Raw genomic sequence first — 20,371 nt, 5'->3', positions numbered from 1 at the left:
GGCTGACATAGACTGACTGCACAGCATAGGGGGAGACCTGTGACTTATTGTTACCTTTCTCTTTATACAGCCCAAGAGCAAAGTTCCACTGATAAGAGCGCTGTGTTAATGGTGCCGGCGCCACTGTCACAACATAATGCTGAATGGCCACAAACAGATGACTACAGAAAGAAGACGCACATAGAGACAACATATATTTGTGGCTTGGATGAGCAGAGCTGTGAAACCATGATGAATGGGTCCTACTCTATGGAAGTAACACCAGAGGGGACAGAGAGCAGGTCTAAGGAATCTTTTAAGTTTGTGTCGGAGAAGAGCGTGGTGAAGAGGTCTGGACCAGGACCCTCTGACCAACCGCAACCCTCCTGCTGCCTGAGCGTTAGCCACGTCTCCTACAGCGTCAGGTAAGCTAATGCTATTGACAAGATGGAAAGATGTGTTCCGAATGTGATGCATGATATCACTGTCCCTTTGTTTGGTACTGTGAATGAACTGTCACAACAATCTTACGGATTGTGCCTTTAAATATTACATTTAGGTCATACTCGACAAAAGATAGGGCTTGTTATACCAGTAATCGCATCAAGCGGCAAGATTTTGTACTTGAACATACTATTCTGGTACAGTAACAGGGAGGTCAAAATGGAAACATTGTATCTGCTCATCTAAAGCAGAGCAGCTGCATCTCTGTATCTACTGTGCAGATCATTACATGTATTGGGTCGTTCCACAAAATGAGTGGTGTTAACTTGATTTTTTGGGGTCGATTTCACCTCATTTTTACATTCTGTAATGAAGAGCACATGTTCAACCTAATAAAAAACATGTTTTCCCATTTCAAATGACTACAGTAAGTGCTTATTAAGTGCCAAATAAAGGATACAGGGTTGAACCTATCAGGGTTGACGATTGCATCTTAAATCAACCATAATTCACCTTTATTCATTTCAAAATCTTATTTCTTAAATGTTCCATGTGGTCTATATTAAAAGGTACTAAATTTAATAATGAAATTATATTTTAAAATTCAATATTGGTGCACAATTTGTACTTATGATATTAAATGGGTCCAAAAGGGACACATTTCGTGGAACGAAGCCAATTATACTCATAACACAGATTCAGTAAACGTTGTGTGTGTGCATGCATGCGCCCTTGTCAGTGAGCGCGTGGGACATTGGTGGGACCTCTCCACCTTCAAAAAGAAATGGACCAGACAGATTCTCAATGGCGTCTCCTTCCATGTGAACAGTGGGCAGATCATGGGAATACTGGGGAACTCAGGTGAGCAACACAAACACACCAATGAAGAACCAAATACTCAGTCAATCTGGTCTCAGATCAAAACGTATTATATGCTACTAACATCTGTGCCACTCCGTTTAGTATGGTACAGTGCCTTGCAAAAGTATTCATCCCCATTGGTGTTTTTCCTATTTTTGTTAAATTACAACCTGTCATTTAAATGGATTTCAGGTAATGGACATACACAAAATCGTCCAAATTGGTGAAGTGAAATGAAATAAATGATTTGTTTCAAAAACTAAAACTAAAAACAGATGGTAAAGTGATGTGTATTCACCCCTTTGCTATGAAGCCCCTCAATAAGATCTGGTGCAACCAATTACCTTCAGAAGTCACATAATTAGTCAAATAAATGCCACCACTAAGAAAGCGGCACCACGACTGACCAAGGAGTTCTCCAAACAGGTCAGGGACAAAGTTGTGGAGAAGTACAGATCAGGGTTGGGTTATAAAAAAATATCAGAAACTTTGAACATCCCACGGAGCACAATTAAATCCATTATTAAAAATTGAAAGACTATGGCCACACAACAAACCTGCCAAGAGAGGGCCGCCCACCTAAACTTATGGACCAGGCAAGGAGGGCATTAATCAGAGAGGCAACAAAGAGACCAAAGATAACCATGAAGGACCTGCAAAGCTCCACAGCGGAGATTGGAGTCCTGTGAATAGGACCACTTTAAGCCGTACACTCCACAGAGCTGGGCTTTACAGAAGAGTGTCCAGAAAAAAAGCCATTGCTTAAAGAAAAAATAAGCAAACACGTTTGGTGTTCACCAAAAGACATGTGGGAGACTCCCCAAACATATGCAAGAAGGTACTCTGGTCAGATGAGACTAAAATCGAGCTTTTTGACCATCAAGGAAAATGCTATGTCTGGCACAAACCCAACACCTCTCATCACCCCAAGCACAACATCCCCACAGTGAAGCATGGTGGTGGCAGCATCATGGGGGATGTTTTTGGGAATGTTTTCATCGGCAGGTTCTGGGAAACTATTCAGAATTGAAGGAATGATGGATGGTGCTAAATACAGGGAAGTTCTTGAGGGAAACCTGAGATATGAGACTGGAACGGAGGTTCACCTTCCATCAGGACAATGACCCTAAGCATACTGCTAAAGCAACACTTGAGTGGTTTAAGGGGAATGGCCTAGTCAAAGCCCAGACATCAATCCAATTGAGAATCTGTGATATGACTTAAAGATTGCAGTACACCAGCGGAACCCATCCAACTTGAAGGAGCTGGAGCAGTTCTGCCTTCAAGAATGGACAAAAATCCCAGTGGCTAGATGTGCCAAGATTATAGAGACATACCCCAAGAGACTTGCAGCTGTAATTGCTTCAAAAGGTGGCTCTATAAATTGGTGAATAGTTATGCACGCTCAAGTTCAGTTTTTTTGTGTCATTTCTTGTTTGTTTCACAATGAAAAATATTTTGCATCTTCAAAGTGGTAGGCGTGTTGTGTAAATTAAATGATACAAACCCCTAAAAAAATCTATTTTAATTCCAGGTTGTAAGGCAACAAAATAGGAAAAATGCCAAAGGGGGTGAATACTTTCACAAGCCAATGTATGTTAGGTTATGTTACATTGGCCTACCAATGTAAAAGCAGTCGTACAATATAATATGAATTGTAAGACATATTGTATGTTGTGAATTACAATTCATATGATTTGTTACAAATTGCAATTTGTGCTAAAATGCTAAAGTTGCCTGTGATAAGATTTGACTCACAACATTTGGGTTGCTAGACGTTTGCGTTATACACCCACCCATCTACCCCACAACCACCCTCCTCTCATTTTTGCTTTAAGTAACCTACCATCTTATCGAACATAATATATACTGAACAAAAATATAAACATAACATGAAAAAATGTCAATGATTTTACTGAGGTACAGGTCATATAAGGAAATCAGTGAATTGAAATACATTCATTAGGCCCTAATCTATGGATTTCACATGACTGGGCAGGGGCGCAGCCATGGGTGGGCCTGGGAGGGCATAGGCCCAGCCAATCAGAATTAGGGCTTTATTACAGACAGAAATACTCCTCAGTTTCATCAGCAGTCCGGGTGGCTGGTCTCAGACAATCCCGCAGGTGAAGAAGCCGGATGTGGAGGTCCTGGGCTGGCGTGGTTATACGTGGTCTGCGGTTGTGAGGCTCGTTGGACATGCTGTCAAATTCTCTAAAACCACTTTGGAGGTGGCTTATGGTAGAGAAAGGAATATTTAATTATCTGGCAACAGCTCTGGTGGACATTCCTGCAGTCAGCATGTCAGCACGCTCCCTCAAAATGTAGACATCTGTGGCATTATGTTGTGTGACAAAACTGCACATTTAAGATTGGCCTTTTATTTTCCACAGCACTGTCCACCTATGTAATGATCATGCTGTGTGTAATGAGCATGCTGTTTAATCAGCTTCTTGATATGTCACACCTGTCAGGTGGATGGATTATCTTGGAAAAGGAGAAATGCTCACTAATATTTGAGAGAAACAAGCTTTTTGTGAGTATGGACACTTTCTGGGATCTTTTATTTCAGCTCATGAAACATGGGACCAACACTTTACATATTGCGTTTATATTTTTGTTCAGTAAATCATAATAAACGTGTCAAATAATGTAACGTAACGCAACATATATTATACTAAATGGAGTGGCATAGATTTTAGTAACATATAATATGTCTTGCTCTGAGACCAGACTGTCAGAGTAATTTGTTTCTTGGTGCCGAGACCTCTAACATAATCAGTAACGTAACATATTTACCACAGTGGAACATAAATGCACAAATCATACCTGACATAGGCCTACAGTACATTTTATAGTACAATGCCTCCTCTTACCATGCAATCTATGTAAAATACTGTAATTCTACTACCGCACAATCATATTTGTCTCATCCTGTGCTGCGTTCTGTGTGTGCCAGGCTCAGGGAAGACCACTCTCCTGGATGCTATCTCTGGGAGGATTGGGAACTCAGGGATTCTTCTGGGAGATGTGTCTGTCAACGGGAGGAAGCTGAAAAGAGAGCAGTACCAGGATTGTTTCTCCTATGTGCTACAGGTAAACACACACAAACAAAGTAATACAGTCTCACCTCTCACTCACTATTCACAGACCACCATAAATATTGTTCTTAGCTTATCATATTTGCTAGCAGTATAAAGTTCAAGCTGGCTGACATGACGTTGAGCTTTGTCCATAAACTGCTGCATGAGAAAGTGAGAGAGAGTGGGTGAAATACGTGGCGCTGGGTAAATAAGAGTCCACAAATACACTCTCTCCATCAATTCTACTCACTTCAAGTAGGGGATGGGTGGTCAGCCAGGGTGGAATTAACAGGAGTTGCAGATAGTTTCTACATACAGTAATCTTTCTCTGGGATGTTCATGTGTATCCACAGCTAAATTAAATCACTGAGTTTAGAACCCAGTCCTTTGAAATAATCTCTCCTTTTACTGCAGATAAAATCCTCCCTGCTCACCGGGGCCATAAACTAATCCAGTCATTAAATTTCCCTCCTAAGCCTTGGATGAGATGGTGATATTAAATCGCACAGTAATTAAGAAGAGGAGCAGGAGAGTTCATTCACGCACGCACTCACCCATGCATCCACGCTCATACCCATGGTGCGTGAGCACATCAAAGTTCCATAATCCAGTAGGGCTCTGCTGTCAGTCAATCATTAAAGCTCAGACCATTCAATCTATGTTAGGGGCACACAGTAAACAGCAAGAGAAAGACAGCATTATACAGCTGCCATACATACACACAAAACTCTCACAGTTCACCTCACCTTTAACACGGATCACTTAGGTAACAGTCCCCTATGTCTGTGCAGAGGTAGGTAACAGACAGTCCCCTACGTCTGTGCAGAGGTAGGTAACAGACAGTCCCCTATGTCTGTGCAGAGGTAGGTAACAGACAGTCCCCTACGTCTGTGCAGAGGTAGGTAACAGACAGTCCCCTATGTCTGTGCAGAGGTAGGTAACAGACAGTCCCCTATGTCTGTGCAGAGGTAGGTAACAGACAGTCCCCTATGTCTGTGCAGAGGTAGGTAACAGACAGTCCCCTATGTCTGTGCAGAGGTAGTCCACGCTCATACCCATGGTGCGTGAGCACATCAAAGTTCCATAATCCAGTAGGGCTCTGCTGTCAGTCAATCATTAAAGCTCAGACCATTCAATCTATGTTAGGGGCACACAGTAAACAGCAAGAGAAAGACAGCATTATACAGCTGCCATACATACACACAAAACTCTCACAGTTCACCTCACCTTTAACACGGATCACTTAGGTAACAGTCCCCTATGTCTGTGCAGAGGTAGGTAACAGACAGTCCCCTACGTCTGTGCAGAGGTAGGTAACAGACAGTCCCCTATGTCTGTGCAGAGGTAGGTAACAGACAGTCCCCTACGTCTGTGCAGAGGTAGGTAACAGACAGTCCCCTATGTCTGTGCAGAGGTAGGTAACAGACAGTCCCCTATGTCTGTGCAGAGGTAGGTAACAGACAGTCCCCTATGTCTGTGCAGAGGTAGGTAACAGACAGTCCCCTATGTCTGTGCAGAGGTAGGTAACAGACAGTCCCCTATGTCTGTGCAGAGGTAGGTAACAGACAGTCCCCTATGTCTGTGCAGAGGTAGGTAACAGACAGTCCCCTATGTCTGTGCAGAGGTAGGTAACAGACAGTCCCCTACGTCTGTGCAGAGGTAGGTAATAGCTACAACTGTTTGACATCAGTTGACCATTTTACAAAGGATACATGGTGCTCTGAGTAGAAAACATAGAGTTCACTATACAGTGCATACACAATACATGGACTACTAATATTTTGATCTCATGCCTTCGATCTGTCTTTACCCCTGGCTTTCTGTCTTCCATCTGTAGAGTGACAACCTGCTGAGTTACCTGACAGTGGAGGAGACTCTGACATACACAGCCCAGTTGGCCCTGAGACGAGACTCAGCAGACGTCATCCACAAGAAGGTGGGAATCGTACAGACTATAGATAACCTCTAGACCAGGGCTGGCCTACAACAGATACACATTAAGATATCTTTGATTTTCTCAAGCTATTCTGGTATCAACTGTGATAAGTTGTTGACCCCTGACCACTTGGCCTGGCCTGCAGGTGTTGGCGGTGATGGCGGAGCTGAGTCTAGGTCAAGTGGCCCACAGTGTGATCGGAGGACGCATCTTCCCAGGGATCTCTGGGGGAGAGAGGAGGAGAGTGTCCATTGCCATGCAGTTGCTTCAGGACCCTAGTGAGTACAAAGATGCTGTCTTTGGTCATTGCCTGTGCAGAATTTCAGAAGACAAGCATGTAAATACCCCTTAAACAAAAACATACATACATTACTAAAATATGTGTAGGAAAATACAGGCTATTCTACAAAACCAAGAAAACACATTTTCAATATCATGGATTATACTGTGTCTTGTTAGAATAAGAGTATGTCACCTTGAGCGAAGGAAAAAGTTGATCATCACAAAGTTCAACCACTTCTGAGCGGCTAACAATGAGACCTGTGTCTAATAATAGACTAGAAACAGAGAGGGATGGACAGAGGGGTGATAAGAGAGGGAGAGATGGGGGGGTAATGAAAGACAGGGTTATTACACACTCAGTATTAAGCTGTGTGAATCATGTGGGGGTGTCCCAGGTGGAGTTTATCAGGGCCTGAGGACCCACAGGGGGTGAGGGGGTCTCAGTCCTCATTCGGATTAGAGGGAGCACTCTCCACCCAAACACTAGGCCACATTAATGAAGGGTTCCCATCCGCTGCCTCGCCAATCAACCAGGAAATGAATTAATCATCACACAATTAATGCATCTGTTAATTCCACTCATCCTTTTTAAAAAGGCAATCTTTTAATTGTGCTAATTGGATAAATTAACAGAAAAGAACACACTTATCTCAAAGAGTTGCCCCTTAGAGGGGGACTGTGCCATTTAAAAAAGTTCAACTCTGTTTTTAAAAGTTAGAATAAAATTGATGTGGACGTTTTTTCAATGCTAAATATTCCGATGTGTTACTTTGGGACATGTGATGTCGTTTCAGAGGTCATCCTTCTGGACGAGCCAACCACGGGCCTTGACAGCATGACGGCCAATCAGATTGTTGTTTTACTGGCTGAGCTGGCCAGAAGGGACCGCATTGTCATAGTGACCATCCACCAGCCACGCTCTGAACTCTTCAGGGTGAGGGAAAGAGAACCAAGCTGCTTTGTGTTATTCCCTTATGTTCAGTGATTATGTCAATTTTACAGATTATTTTCATCCCTGAGATTTGTCTGTTGATGCATTATACTCTCTGTTATGTGTGTTTCCCAGGTCTTCAGTAGAATAGCCATAATGAGTAAAGGCGAGCTGGTGTTCTGTGGCCAGCCTGGAGAGATGGTGGACTTTTTCAGCGCATGTGGCTACAACTGTCCAGAATACTGCAACCCCTTTGATATCTATGGTACAGTAATATATTAACTTCACACACTGTATTCATGTACCACCCCTATCTCTCTATTGACCCTCGTACCTGGTCTGCCCAATGGATTGACCAACAGTGGATCTGACGTCAGTGGACACGCGCTGCAGTGAGAGAGAGGCCACCACCTACAGCCGCATGCACAAGATCACCTCGTCCTATCAGGACTCAGAGATCAATCAGAGCATGCTGAGACAGATTGAGCAGAGTTGCCAGCGAACAGACAAACCCAGCATCCCCTTCAAGAGCAAAGAGTCACCCAGCGGCCTGGCCAAACTGGCTGTGCTTCTCAGGTCAGAGGTTTGATTATGAAGGTAAAATAAGTCTATGTTTTTTTCCTAAGGGTATAGTAGCCTATGACGTGGTAGTATGATGCCACTACCCCTGATTTACTGTCTGACTCAGTCCTGTCTGACCTCCATCGTCTCCAGTGCTGTCTGACCTCCATCGTCTCCAGTGCTGTCTGCACTGATCTGGCTTCTGGCAACGCGTGTCGTGTTAGAATGACGCCACCTGAAGGAAGACAATGGTCTAACCTTTCTCTCTTTCTGTAGGAGGACTGTGAGGAACCTGTCTCGAGACAGGATGGGTGTCCTGATGCGTCTGTCACAGAACCTCATCTATGGCCTGTTTGTGGCCTTCTTTGTCATGAGGCTGGATGATGACATCACCAAGGGAGCGGTACAGGACCGGATTGGCATCATCTACCAAGCAATGGGGGCGTCGCCTTACACTGGCATGCTGAACGCTGTAGCTCTGTGTGAGTTAACTTGTTGTTTCTTACACTGACATGCTGAACGCTGTAGCTCTGTGTGAGTTAACTTGTTGTTTCTTACACTGGCATGCTGAACGCTGTAGCTCTGTGTGGGTTAACTTGTTGTTTCTTACACTGGCATGCTGAACGCTGTAGCTCTGTGTGAGTTAACTTGTTGTTTCTTACACTGGCATGCTGAACGCTGTAGCTCTGTGTGAGTTAACTTGTTGTTTCTTACACTGGCATGCTGAACGCTGTAGCTCTGTGTGAGTTAACTTGTTGTTTCTTACACTGGCATGCTGAACGCTGTAGCTCTGTGTGGGTTAACTTGTTGTTTCTTACACTGGCATGCTGAACGCTGTAGCTCTGTGTGAGTTAACTTGTTGTTTCTTACACTGGCATGCTGAACGCTGTAGCTCTGTGTGAGTTAACTTGTTGTTTCTTACACTGGCATGCTGAACGCTGTAGCTCTGTGTGAGTTAACTTGTTGTTTCTTACACTGGCATGCTGAACGCTGTAGCTCTGTGTGGGTTAACTTGTTGTTTCTTACACTGGCATGCTGAACGCTGTAGCTCTGTGTGAGTTAACTTGTTGTTTCTTACACTGGCATGCTGAACGCTGTAGCTCTGTGTGAGTTAACTTGTTGTTTCTTACACTGGCATGCTGAACGCTGTAGCTCTGTGTGAGTTAACTTGTTGTTTCTTACACTGGCATGCTGAACGCTGTAGCTCTGTTTGAGTTAACTTGTTGTTTCTTACACTGGCATGCTGAACGCTGTAGCTCTGTGTGAGTTAACTTGTTGTTTCTTACACTGACATGCTGAACGCTGTAGCTCTGTGTGAGTTAACTTGTTGTTTCTTACACTGACATGCTGAACGCTGTAGCTCTGTGTGAGTTAACTTGTTGTTTCTTACACTGGCATGCTGAACGCTGTAGCTCTGTGTGAGTTAACTTGTTGTTTCTTACACTGACATGCTGAACGCTGTAGCTCTGTGTGAGTTAACTTGTTGTTTCTTACACTGGCATGCTGAACGCTGTAGCTCTGTGTGAGTTAACTTGTTGTTTCTTACACTGGCATGCTGAACGCTGTAGCTCTGTGTGAGTTAACTTGTTGTTTCTTACACTGGCATGCTGAACGCTGTAGCTCTGTGTGAGTTAACTTGTTGTTTCTTACACTGACATGCTGAACGCTGTAGCTCTGTGTGAGTTAACTTGTTGTTTCTTACACTGGCATGCTGAACGCTGTAGCTCTGTGTGAGTTAACTTGTTGTTTCTTACACTGGCATGCTGAACGCTGTAGCTCTGTGTGAGTTAACTTGTTGTTTCTTACACTGACATGCTGAACGCTGTAGCTCTGTGTGAGTTAACTTGTTGTTTCTTACACTGGCATGCTGAACGCTGTAGCTCTGTGTGAGTTAACTTGTTGTTTCTTACACTGACATGCTGAACGCTGTAGCTCTGTGTGAGTTAACTTGTTGTTTCTTACACTGGCATGCTGAACGCTGTAGCTCTGTGTGAGTTAACTTGTTGTTTCTTACACTGGCATGCTGAACGCTGTAGCTCTGTGTGAGTTAGCTTGTTGTTTCTTACACTGACATGCTGAACGCTGTAGCTCTGTGTGAGTTAACTTGTTGTTTCTTACACTGACATGCTGAACGCTGTAGCTCTGTGTGGGTTAACTTGTTGTTTCTTACACTGGCATGCTGAACGCTGTAGCTCTGTGTGAGTTAACTTGTTGTTTCTTACACTGGCATGCTGAACGCTGTAGCTCTGTGTGAGTTAACTTGTTGTTTCTTACACTGACATGCTGAACGCTGTAGCTCTGTGTGAGTTAACTTGTTGTTTCTTACACTGACATGCTGAACGCTGTAGCTCTGTGTGAGTTAACTTGTTGTTTCTTACACTGGCATGCTGAACGCTGTAGCTCTGTGTGAGTTAACTTGTTGTTTCTTACACTGGCATGCTGAACGCTGTAGCTCTGTGTGAGTTAACTTGTTGTTTCTTACACTGGCATGCTGAACGCTGTAGCTCTGTGTGGGTTAACTTGTTGTTTCTTACACTGGCATGCTGAACGCTGTAGCTCTGTGTGAGTTAACTTGTTGTTTCTTACACTGGCATGCTGAATGCTGTAGCTCTGTGTGAGTTAGCTTGTTGTTTCTTACACTGACATGCTGAACGCTGTAGCTCTGTGTCAGTTAACTTGTTGTTTCTTACACTGGCATGCTGAACGCTGTAGCTCTGTGTGAGTTAACTTGTTGTTTCTTACACTGGCATGCTGAATGCTGTAGCTCTGTGTGAGTTAGCTTGTTGTTTCTTACACTGACATGCTGAACGCTGTAGCTCTGTGTGAGTTAACTTGTTGTTTCTTACACTGGCATGCTGAACGCTGTAGCTCTGTGTGAGTTAACTTGTTGTTTCTTACACTGGCATGCTGAACGCTGTAGCTCTGTGTGAGTTAACTTGTTGTTTCTTACACTGGCATGCTGAACGCTGTAGCTCTGTGTGAGTTAACTTGTTGTTTTTTACACTGACATGCTGAACGCTGTAGCTCTGTGTGAGTTAGCTTGTTGTTTCTTACACTGGCATGCTGAACGCTGTAGCTCTGTGTGAGTTAACTTGTTGTTTCTTACACTGGCATGCTGAACGCTGTAGCTCTGTGTGGGTTAACTTGTTGTTTCTTACACTGGCATGCTGAACGCTGTAGCTCTGTGTGAGTTAACATGTTGTTTCTTACACTGGCATGCTGAATGCTGTAGCTCTGTGTGAGTTAGCTTGTTGTTTCTTACACTGACATGCTGAACGCTGTAGCTCTGTGTGAGTTAACTTGTTGTTTCTTACACTGGCATGCTGAACGCTGTAGCTCTGTGTGAGTTAGCTTGTTGTTTCTTACACTGACATGCTGAACGCTATAGCTCTGTGTGAGTTAACTTGCTGTTTCTGCATGGTCTATGTCTGAAATGGCACCCTATTCCCTGTAATAGTGCACTATGTTTGCTGGCTCTAGAGTAGTAGATAATCACTCAGTAAGTCTCTTGGACCTTATTTGGTGAGAGGACCCTGACTAGGAACTTTTCTCCAGATCTCAATGGAAAGTTCAATGAACCCTCCTATTTTACCCCGTCTCCTTCCATCCCCTATCTCACGGAGTAGCGATAAGGGACATAGAAGGAGATAAGGGACTGGGCCAAGTGACTTAAGGGCAACCACGAGTCAATAAGCACCGAAACAGCTGTAGATAGCGGCAGTGGGTTTATAACGTTTATCTGTCTTGAACTTTGGGATATTTAGTAGCCCATAGGCAAAGCTACTTTTAGCACACACATCTCTGTGCTGAAATGACATTATACAAGAGAAACTAATACAATCAGTGTAAGAGTTTAATGGTAAAACAATTCAAGGTATCCTTGGAATATTTACCTGGATGCAATAGCAGGGGTTGTGTTCATATCATAATCACCACTGCCCTAATGATGTTGTCATCTCTAGTTCCTGCTCTGAGGGCCATGGCTGACCAGGAGAGTAAGGATGGCCTGTACCAAAAGTGGCAGATGTTCTTGGCCTACATCTTCCACATCCTCCCCTTCAGCATCATCAGCGTGTTCATCTTTTCCTCCTTCCTGTACTGGTGTGTGAGTGTGAGTGAGTGAGTGAGTGAGTGTGAGAGATTCTTCTATCCTTGTGAGGACCTAAAGTAAAACTAGTCAATTTCTCCCTCATGGGGACATTTTCCACATCTCCATGAGGACAAAGGCTATTTTAAGCTTTGGAGTTAGGGTTAAGGTTAGGTTCAGGGGTTATGGAAAATAGTATTTTGAATGTAAATTTAATTTATGTCCTAACGAGGATAGAAGAACATAACGTGTGTGTGTGTTTACCATGTACAGTGGGGAGAACAAGTATTTGATACACTGACGATTTTGCAGGTTTTCTTACTTACAAAGCATGTAGACGTCTGTAATGTTTATCATAGTTATACTTCAACTGTGAGGGACAGAATCTAAAACAAAAATCCAGAAAATCACATTGTATGATTTTTAAGTAATTAATTTGCATTTTATTGCATGACATAATTATTTGATCACCTACCAACCAGTAAGAATTCTGGCTCTCGCAGACCTGTTAGTTTTTCTTTAAGAAGCCCTCCTGTTCTCCACTCATTACCTGTATTAACTGCACCTGTTTGAACTCGTTACCTGTATAAAAGACACCTGTCCACACACTCAATCAAACAGACGCCAACCTCTCCACAATGGCCAAGACCAGAGAGCTGTGTAAGGAAATCAGGGATAAAATTGTAGACCTGCACATGGCGGGGATGGGCTACAGGACAATAGGCAAGCAGCTTGGTGAGAAGGCAACAACTGTTGGCGCAATTATTCGAAAATGGAAGAAGTTCAAGATGACGGTCAATCACCCTCGGTCTGGGGCTCCATGCAAGATCTCACCTCGTGGGGCATCAATGATCATGAGGAAGGTGAGGGATCTGCCCAGAACTACACGGCAGGACCTGGTCAATGACCTGAAGAGAGCTGGGACCACAGTCTCAAAGAAAACCATTAGTACCACACTACGCCGTCATGGATTAAAATCCTGCAGCGCACGCAAGGTCCCCCTGCTCAAGCCAGCGCATGTCCAGGCCCGTCTGAAGTTTGCCAATGACCATCTGGATGATCCAGAGGAGGAATGGGAGAAGGTCATGTGGTCTGATGAGACAAAAATAGAGCTTTTTGGTCTAAACTCCACTCGCCGTGTTTGGAGGAAGAAGAAGGATGAGTACAACCCCAAGAACACCATCCCAACCGTGAAGCATGGAGGTGGAAACATCATTCTTTGGGGATGCTTTTCTGCAAAAGGGACAGGACGACTGCACCGTATTGAGGGGAGGATGGATGGGGCCATGTATCGCGAGATCTTGGCCAACAACCTCTTTTCCTCAGTAAGAGCATTGAAGATGGGTCGTTGCTGGGTCTTCCAGCATGACAACGACCCAAAACACACAGCTAGGGCAACTAAGGAGTGGCTCCGTAAGAAGCATCTCAAGGTCCTGGAGTGGCCTAGCCAGTCTCCAGACCTGAACCCAATAGAACATCTTTGGTAGGGAGCTGAAAGTCCGTATTGCCCAGCGACAGCCCCGGAACCTGAAGGATCTGGAGAAGGTCTGTATGGAGGAGTGGACCGAAATCCCTGCTGCAGTGTGTGCAAACCTGGTCAAGAACTACAGGAAACGTATGATCTCTGTAATTGCAAACAAAGGTTTCTGTACCAAATATTTGGTTCTGCTTTTCTGATGTATCAAATACTTATGTCATGCAATAAAATGCAATTACTTAAATCATACAATGTGATTTTCTGGATTTTTGTTTTAGATTCCGTCTCTATCAGTTGAAGTGTACCTATGATAAAAATGACAGACCTCTACATGCTTTGTAAGTAGGAAACACTGACGATTTTGCAGGTTATCAAATACTTGTTCTCCCCACTGTAGATTTGCATTCATAGTCTCTCACACGTGACTGTGTGTCCATGCATGGGTGTGTCACTCTCTCTCAGGACGGTGGGGATGAACCCAGAGATGTGGAGGTTCCTGTGTTTCTCAGCGGTGATCCTGGTGCCCCATCTGGTGGGTGAGCTGCTGACCCTGGTGCTGATGGGAGTGGTGCAGGACCCCAACATGGTCAACACAGGAGTGGCGCTGCTCAACGTAGCTGGAATCATGGTGGGCTCCGGATTCCTCAGGTCAGACCACTACTAGGAAATATGGACTTGTGTTTTCAGTGTCTAATTGTCATGCTATTGTTTTACATATCCTTTAACAATTCCCTTTAACAATTCATTTAGTAAATTATTGGTACTGGTGAAGTTATGTGTTTGTGCATTGGCTCCCATAACCACTCTCAAAGTTGTAAACTATGGACCATAATGTAACTAATGGTCCTGTTCTGTTTTTCTCCCTCCATAGGAGTTACCAGCAGATGCCTGTGGTGTTCCAGTGGCTCAGCTACCTAACCTTTCAGAAGTACGGATGTGAGCTGCTCATCGTCACAGAGTTCCATGGCCTCAACTTCACATGCAGTAAGACTCATACCAAATCTTTCTCCAGTTAACAAAGCTAGTGATACCAGTGTCCAAATGAATCAGGAGATTCTGTGATCAGTGCACTGTAACAGTTTGGAACATCCCTATCATGTTGCTCTAAAAAGTCAATGTCAAGACTCATGAGTACTGTATATCGGCTGATTTTTACAATGAGTCTGGGGTTGATTACTTCTGTCTATGTTCTATGCAGATACAGGCAGTATACCTTTGCCAGGCGCCTGTCTGATGACAGATGGAGATGACATCATAGACCAGGGTTACCCAGGAGCCCTGGACCGCTACACTCTGGACTTCCTCCTGCTCTACTCCTTCCTGCCTGCCCTGGTGCTGCTGGGAGTCATCAGCTACAAGATCAGAGACTGCCTCGTCCAACACTGAAACAGACACCGACATGGAGACAGAAAGGGGTGTGTGAGTGCTGTAGTTTGGTCTAGTGGTACTGTAAGCAAAACCTGCACAATATACCACATACACTCAGTGGCCAGTTTATTAGGTACACATTCACGAAAATGGTTCGCTCTTACAGAAAGTGAGTCACGTAGCTTGCTATATAAAGCAGGTAGACAGGCCAATGAAGGTACATTCCCCAATAGCAGGGATTCGAACCCTTGGTCCACCACTTTCTATGCAGTTCATCCCCTTCCATCTGTCTTCAAACTGTCTAATTGAAAGTAAGAAACACAAATAAGGAATGGAGTTATATTCCCTGCCCATTTGGGGCATTTCTGCTGTTATTGAATACTGGACTTCTGTGGTAAAGTCTGTCCTGTAAAGACAGCCATGGATGTGATTCTTGAGTTGGACTATCACATTTACTAGGAGTGTCATGAGCAAAGAAAGTGATTGGTGTGATGTCGGTATGGCAACAAATCTATTGAATGATTCTCTGACACACTGAAAAGAAGTAATACTACTGTAATACTGTTTTTACTTTAGAAATAAGGTGTATTGTTGGATATCTGTGTTTTCTACGCTTGCAGAACGTGACATGCCAGTATGATGGGATGTGTTGGATCTCCATATTGTTGTAAAAATGCCAAGTAAATGTATTTTTCTAAATAAATGTTTCTAATGAACATACTTACGATACAAACTGTCGTGCTGTGTATGTGAATAGGAAAATCAATGTTTGAATCCAATACAATTGATCTGAAACATGTATTAAATAGTAAGTATATCGTAATCAGAGCATTTCTCTGGGTATATTAAATGACCGTACAGGTGTCTGCCAAGTCTGAAGTAGAGGGTAAAGTCTGTCTAAGCTCCAGAACATTCTGTTGTGATGTTCTCCTTGGCTGAGAGGTGATGAGTCTAAGTTAGGTGTCTAGTTCTAAGACTTGGACACGTTCCTCTTGTACTGGTCCAGTTTCTTTAGACAAGAAAGAGGCGACTGTGTTATCGTTGTTTTGGCTTCATCCTAAATGGTTTTCACACAATTGTATAGATCGTATAGTGTTAAAAACATGTAAGGATACTGTTAGACTCTAGCTTGAAATGTACTAATCCAAATCGAATCAAACTATTTGTCACATGTGCTGAATACAACAGGTAGACCTTGCCGTGAAATGGTTACTTATAAGCTCTTAACCAACATTGCAGTTCAAGAAATAGTTAAGAAAATATTTACCAAATAAACAAAAAATTATAATTTAAAAAAAGTAACACAATAAAATAACGAGGCTATATACAGGGGGTACTGGTACCGAGTCAATGTGCAGGGGTACATGTTACTAAAGGTAATTTGTACATGTAGGTATGGGTAAAGTGACTATGCATAGATGTAAAACAGCGAGTAGCAGCATTGTAAAAACAAACAGGAAGTCCAGGATCCAGTTGCAGAGGGATGTGTTTAGTCCCAGTGTCCTTAGCTTAGTGATGAGTTTTGTGGGCACTATGGTGTTGAACGCTGGGCTGTAATCATGTTACCATACTAGAACGCATTCATGACTGTATAAAGAAAGTATATATGTTGGAATCAATGAAAGACAGATTGGACTAAGAATATGGAAAGTTACTGAGAGTAGAAGCTTCATATTCTGTTCCATGTTTCTGAGGAGAGAGGTGAAAGGCAATTGTTAGTCTCTGACAAGGCAGGCTGCGGAAATGGGGAGGAGTAAGGAATGCGTCTCATGGTCAAATCAATAGATACATTGAGAAGAAACCTCTGGAGGGGGGCCAGAGAGGCCCACCACAATGTCTCTCCTGCTGCAGTATTATCTCACACATACGTTCCACGCAAAGGTTTAAGTAACAGGCAGCGCTGTGGCTACATCAGTGAGAGGAACCAATTCAATTCCTGCCTAGCAACAGAGATATATTGGTTGTCTAGATAAGGGGTTGACCACACCTATTATAAGGTTATAAAAATATGTGCTTGTGTAACCGTGTCTTGTCTTTGCAGCTGTATGACCCAGTGGGTTAATAAACTTGGTTTGAGCTTTTTCTAGTTGTCCGGTTGAGTTTTTACTCAGCTTGTTCAGAACCTAACAATGCCATGCAAGATGACTGTCAAACGATGTTACCTGGTATAAGAGAACGCTGTTCTGGATGCTGAGCTCAGGGTCCAACTGACACAGATTCATTTAGGTGATAAACTTGACACGTGCCATGTATGCCATTTATTACAAAGACTCAATCAGTAGTGCTGGTAAAAACATATAAGCTCAGTGTGACCCGGGCCAGAACGGAATTCTGACCTCGTAAAAATCCATCTATCAAGGGTACATCTGAACCAAGTTCCAGCTAATGGCTCTGTCTGGATTTCTAGACTATCAAGGCACGTGTTTGAGTCTTTAGTATTCACATTCTCTATATTGGCATGGAGTCAGTACCCTAGTCCCTCAACTCCTATTGGCTGACTCCACCCACCATATGATCCCTGTCCAATAGGAGTATTATCTGAGCTGAATCAGGTGAGGGACAATAAATAAAACATCATGTGGACACTTGGCTGTAGCCAGAAACACACCAGAGGTTATTTTAGTTCAAGCGCCACATGTGTATCTGGCTGCAGCCATTCCAAGGGTTATCGTTGCACATTAAAACAGTTATGATCAGACAATTACACATGGATTATTACAGGGCAACCACAATGCAATGTAACTGGGGTTACTAGAAGACAAGTAGAGATGGTTGAGCTAGATTAGAAGAACATGATCATCTTGACAATTACAGCCTGACCGATATGTTTTTTGGGGTCTGATACAATTATTTGGGGGACAAAACGATAATATTGGTGAACCGATATATCGGTTGGCTCTATTGACAATCTCCATGGACCTTGACTGGTCCCATACAGTGTGTGCTGTAGCCAACTCTTCTAACCCTAGGGCTGCGTTTACACAGGCTGATCATTTTCTGATCTTTTTCCACTTTAATTGCTCCTTTGACCGATCAGATCAGCTCTTCTGTCAATAATTGGGCAAAATATCAGAATTGGGCTGCCTGTGTAAATGCAGCATAACAAACACAGAAAGTAGGCTAAAGCACAAACAGACTGGACCACCAGGCTAACAGGGGCCATTGGAGTTGAGACAAGGTTCATACCGTGTCTTTCTGGGCCCTCACTACAATCTGTAGTTCACTGTACTGTAGGTTCTTCAGCTCTCTGTGGTGCTCACTGGTGCAAGACAGGAGTAATGGATTAGCATCACACACATTGTAACGTGATTGTGTGTGGGTGTGCAGTAGTGAGTGTATGTGTGTATGAGAGGGTGTTTGTCCATAGTGCAGAAATTACCTCAGGAGGAAAAACGACCGTGAACACTTTCTTCCACAGATCTAGAGGGTTTTTAGCATGCAGAGTCTCAACATCAGTAATTGGGGGAGAACCTGGGAAGTAGAGTGAGATCAAGTGTATCATATTAAAATAACAGATACAGTAAAACCAAGGAGCTGATCGTGGACTACGTGGGGTGCACACCCCCATCCATGTCAAACAGGGCCGCAATTTGGCATGGTCCCTCAGATCCTCAGGAACTTTTACAGCTGCACCATCGATAGCATCCTGACTGGTTCTATCACCACCTGGTATGTCAACTGCACTTCCCTCAACCGGAAGGCCCTACAGTGGGTGATGCAGACGGCCCAGTGCGTCCTTGGGGGCGAGCTCCTAGCCATACAGGACGTACATGACAGGCGGTGTGTGAGAAAGGCCCCAAAAAATTGGCAAAGACCCCAGCCACCCCAGACATGGACCGTTCTCCATACTGCTGTTCGGCAGCCTGTGCTAGTTCATCAAGGCTCAGACCAACTCCTATACAACTTCTATTTCCTGACCATAAGATGGCTAACAACTACTGCTTTCTCTCTCTCACAGACTATCCACACTGACTCTATGCCCATTCACAGGTCTCTACCCACTGACACACACACACACACACACACACACACACACACACACACACACACACACACACACACACACACACACACACACACACACACACACACAGCGCCAGTGACCGCTGCGCCACTCCTGCTACTGTTCACTATTACTCCTGTTTATATGTATATATTACTATATTACCATACGTATTTATATATTCCTGCTACCAGTCACTTTTCAGCCCTGTTTACATGTATATCCTACTACCAGTCACTTTTTATGTATACCACTCGAATACCCCTGTACACTGAATAAGGTACTTGCTCCGACCTGTCTATATTCACATTTTTAAAATGTTTTTCCCTCCTATTTTCTCTTATCTATATCATTAACACTATTACTGAATTGTTGGGACAGAGCTCTCAAGGTAAGAATTTCACAGTACGGTTTTACACCCATTGTATCCCGTGCATGTGGCGAACAAACTTTGAAACTATCATGAACACTGTTGGAGCTAGGAACACAAGCATTTCTCTACACCCGCAATAATATCTGCTAAAAATGTGTATGTGCCCAATAAAATTTGATTTGAACAGTACAGCACTAACACTGCAGTAATAAATGTTACCACAAGGGGAGGCTAGACACAACACAGTTCACATATCTGGCTGATGAGTCCATTCCAGCAGGAATGATCGGAGGCTTACTGAGATCGGAGGACATGGATTTCCTGTCAGAATAGCAGGAAACATGTAAATCTGTGTTGATGTTGAATGACAGTTGTAATTCAATATACTGGGCCTAAGTATTGTGCTCTCAAATGTTCTGAAACATTGACCAACTGTGGCATTGATAGACGGAGGTAAAAAAATTAAATAAAGTTATCTTACCCATTTTCTGTCCCAAATGCTAGTTGTGTGAATAAGCTCTTAGTTTTGGACATGAAGCTCTCAGACTCGCTGCTGTTGAACAGCAGGTGGAAGGATGGACAGATGTCGAGGCAAAGAGAATAGACAGATGAACAGTAGATTTAAAGACAGCGTTGTCTGATTAAACTTACTGTTTGATATAGCCTACAGTGAAATACTGATATGCAAAGACACATTGGCAATGGGGTTGATGACTATTAGGCCTACAGGTCTTACCATCAAAGAAGCTGCGTAGTAATGGGCAATAAACCGAAGGGTCTTGCAGATCACTGTCCTCTCCTCGGAGTCAAAGTCCTACAAAGAAGATGTATTTATCCATCAATATGATCACTTTGCACAAAACATGAAATCAATAGAAATAGCCGACAATTGAAAACACAAATCTTAACAACTAGATTCTTCAGGGTGAATATTTTTTTCAATGCCTTTAAACTGAGTGGTAGAAGTATAAAACACATCTCACCTG

At 43.4% G+C, this 20,371-nt stretch overlaps 1 protein-coding gene across 1 annotated transcript; it reads left to right on the top strand.

The window, feature by feature from the left end:
- Window positions 1–13: 13 nt before the first annotated feature.
- abcg5 (ATP-binding cassette, sub-family G (WHITE), member 5) lies at window positions 14–15,729 on the top strand. Its single transcript, XM_021576366.2, has 13 exons — window positions 14–404; window positions 1,163–1,284; window positions 4,244–4,380; window positions 6,205–6,303; window positions 6,449–6,581; window positions 7,380–7,519; window positions 7,652–7,781; window positions 7,879–8,092; window positions 8,354–8,559; window positions 12,040–12,178; window positions 14,104–14,289; window positions 14,513–14,625; window positions 14,840–15,729. Exons 1-13 carry the CDS (start codon window positions 109–111, stop codon window positions 15,025–15,027), a joined length of 2,103 nt encoding a protein of 700 aa, XP_021432041.1. The 5' UTR covers window positions 14–108; the 3' UTR covers window positions 15,028–15,729.
- The last annotated feature ends 4,642 nt before the right edge of the window (window positions 15,730–20,371 follow it).

The sequence above is a fragment of the Oncorhynchus mykiss genome, chromosome 20, assembly GCF_013265735.2.
Source record: "Oncorhynchus mykiss isolate Arlee chromosome 20, USDA_OmykA_1.1, whole genome shotgun sequence".
Taxonomy (NCBI): Eukaryota; Metazoa; Chordata; class Actinopteri; order Salmoniformes; family Salmonidae; genus Oncorhynchus; species Oncorhynchus mykiss.
Note: the sequence above shows the minus strand (reverse complement) of the source record. Positions and strands in the feature narration are given on the sequence as shown.

What these genes read in the sequence shown, in the direction of transcription:
- abcg5 (XM_021576366.2), top strand. Translation starts at nt 109, where the DNA reads ATGGTGCCGGCGCCACTGTCACAACATAATGCTGAATGGCCACAAACA. An exon ending in CAACCCCTTTGATATCTATG is followed by an intron (nt 7,782 to 7,878) that starts GTACAGTAATAT and finishes ATTGACCAACAG; the next exon opens with TGGATCTGACGTCAGTGGAC. An exon ending in TGGCCTCAACTTCACATGCA is followed by an intron (nt 14,626 to 14,839) that starts GTAAGACTCATA and finishes TGTTCTATGCAG; the next exon opens with ATACAGGCAGTATACCTTTG.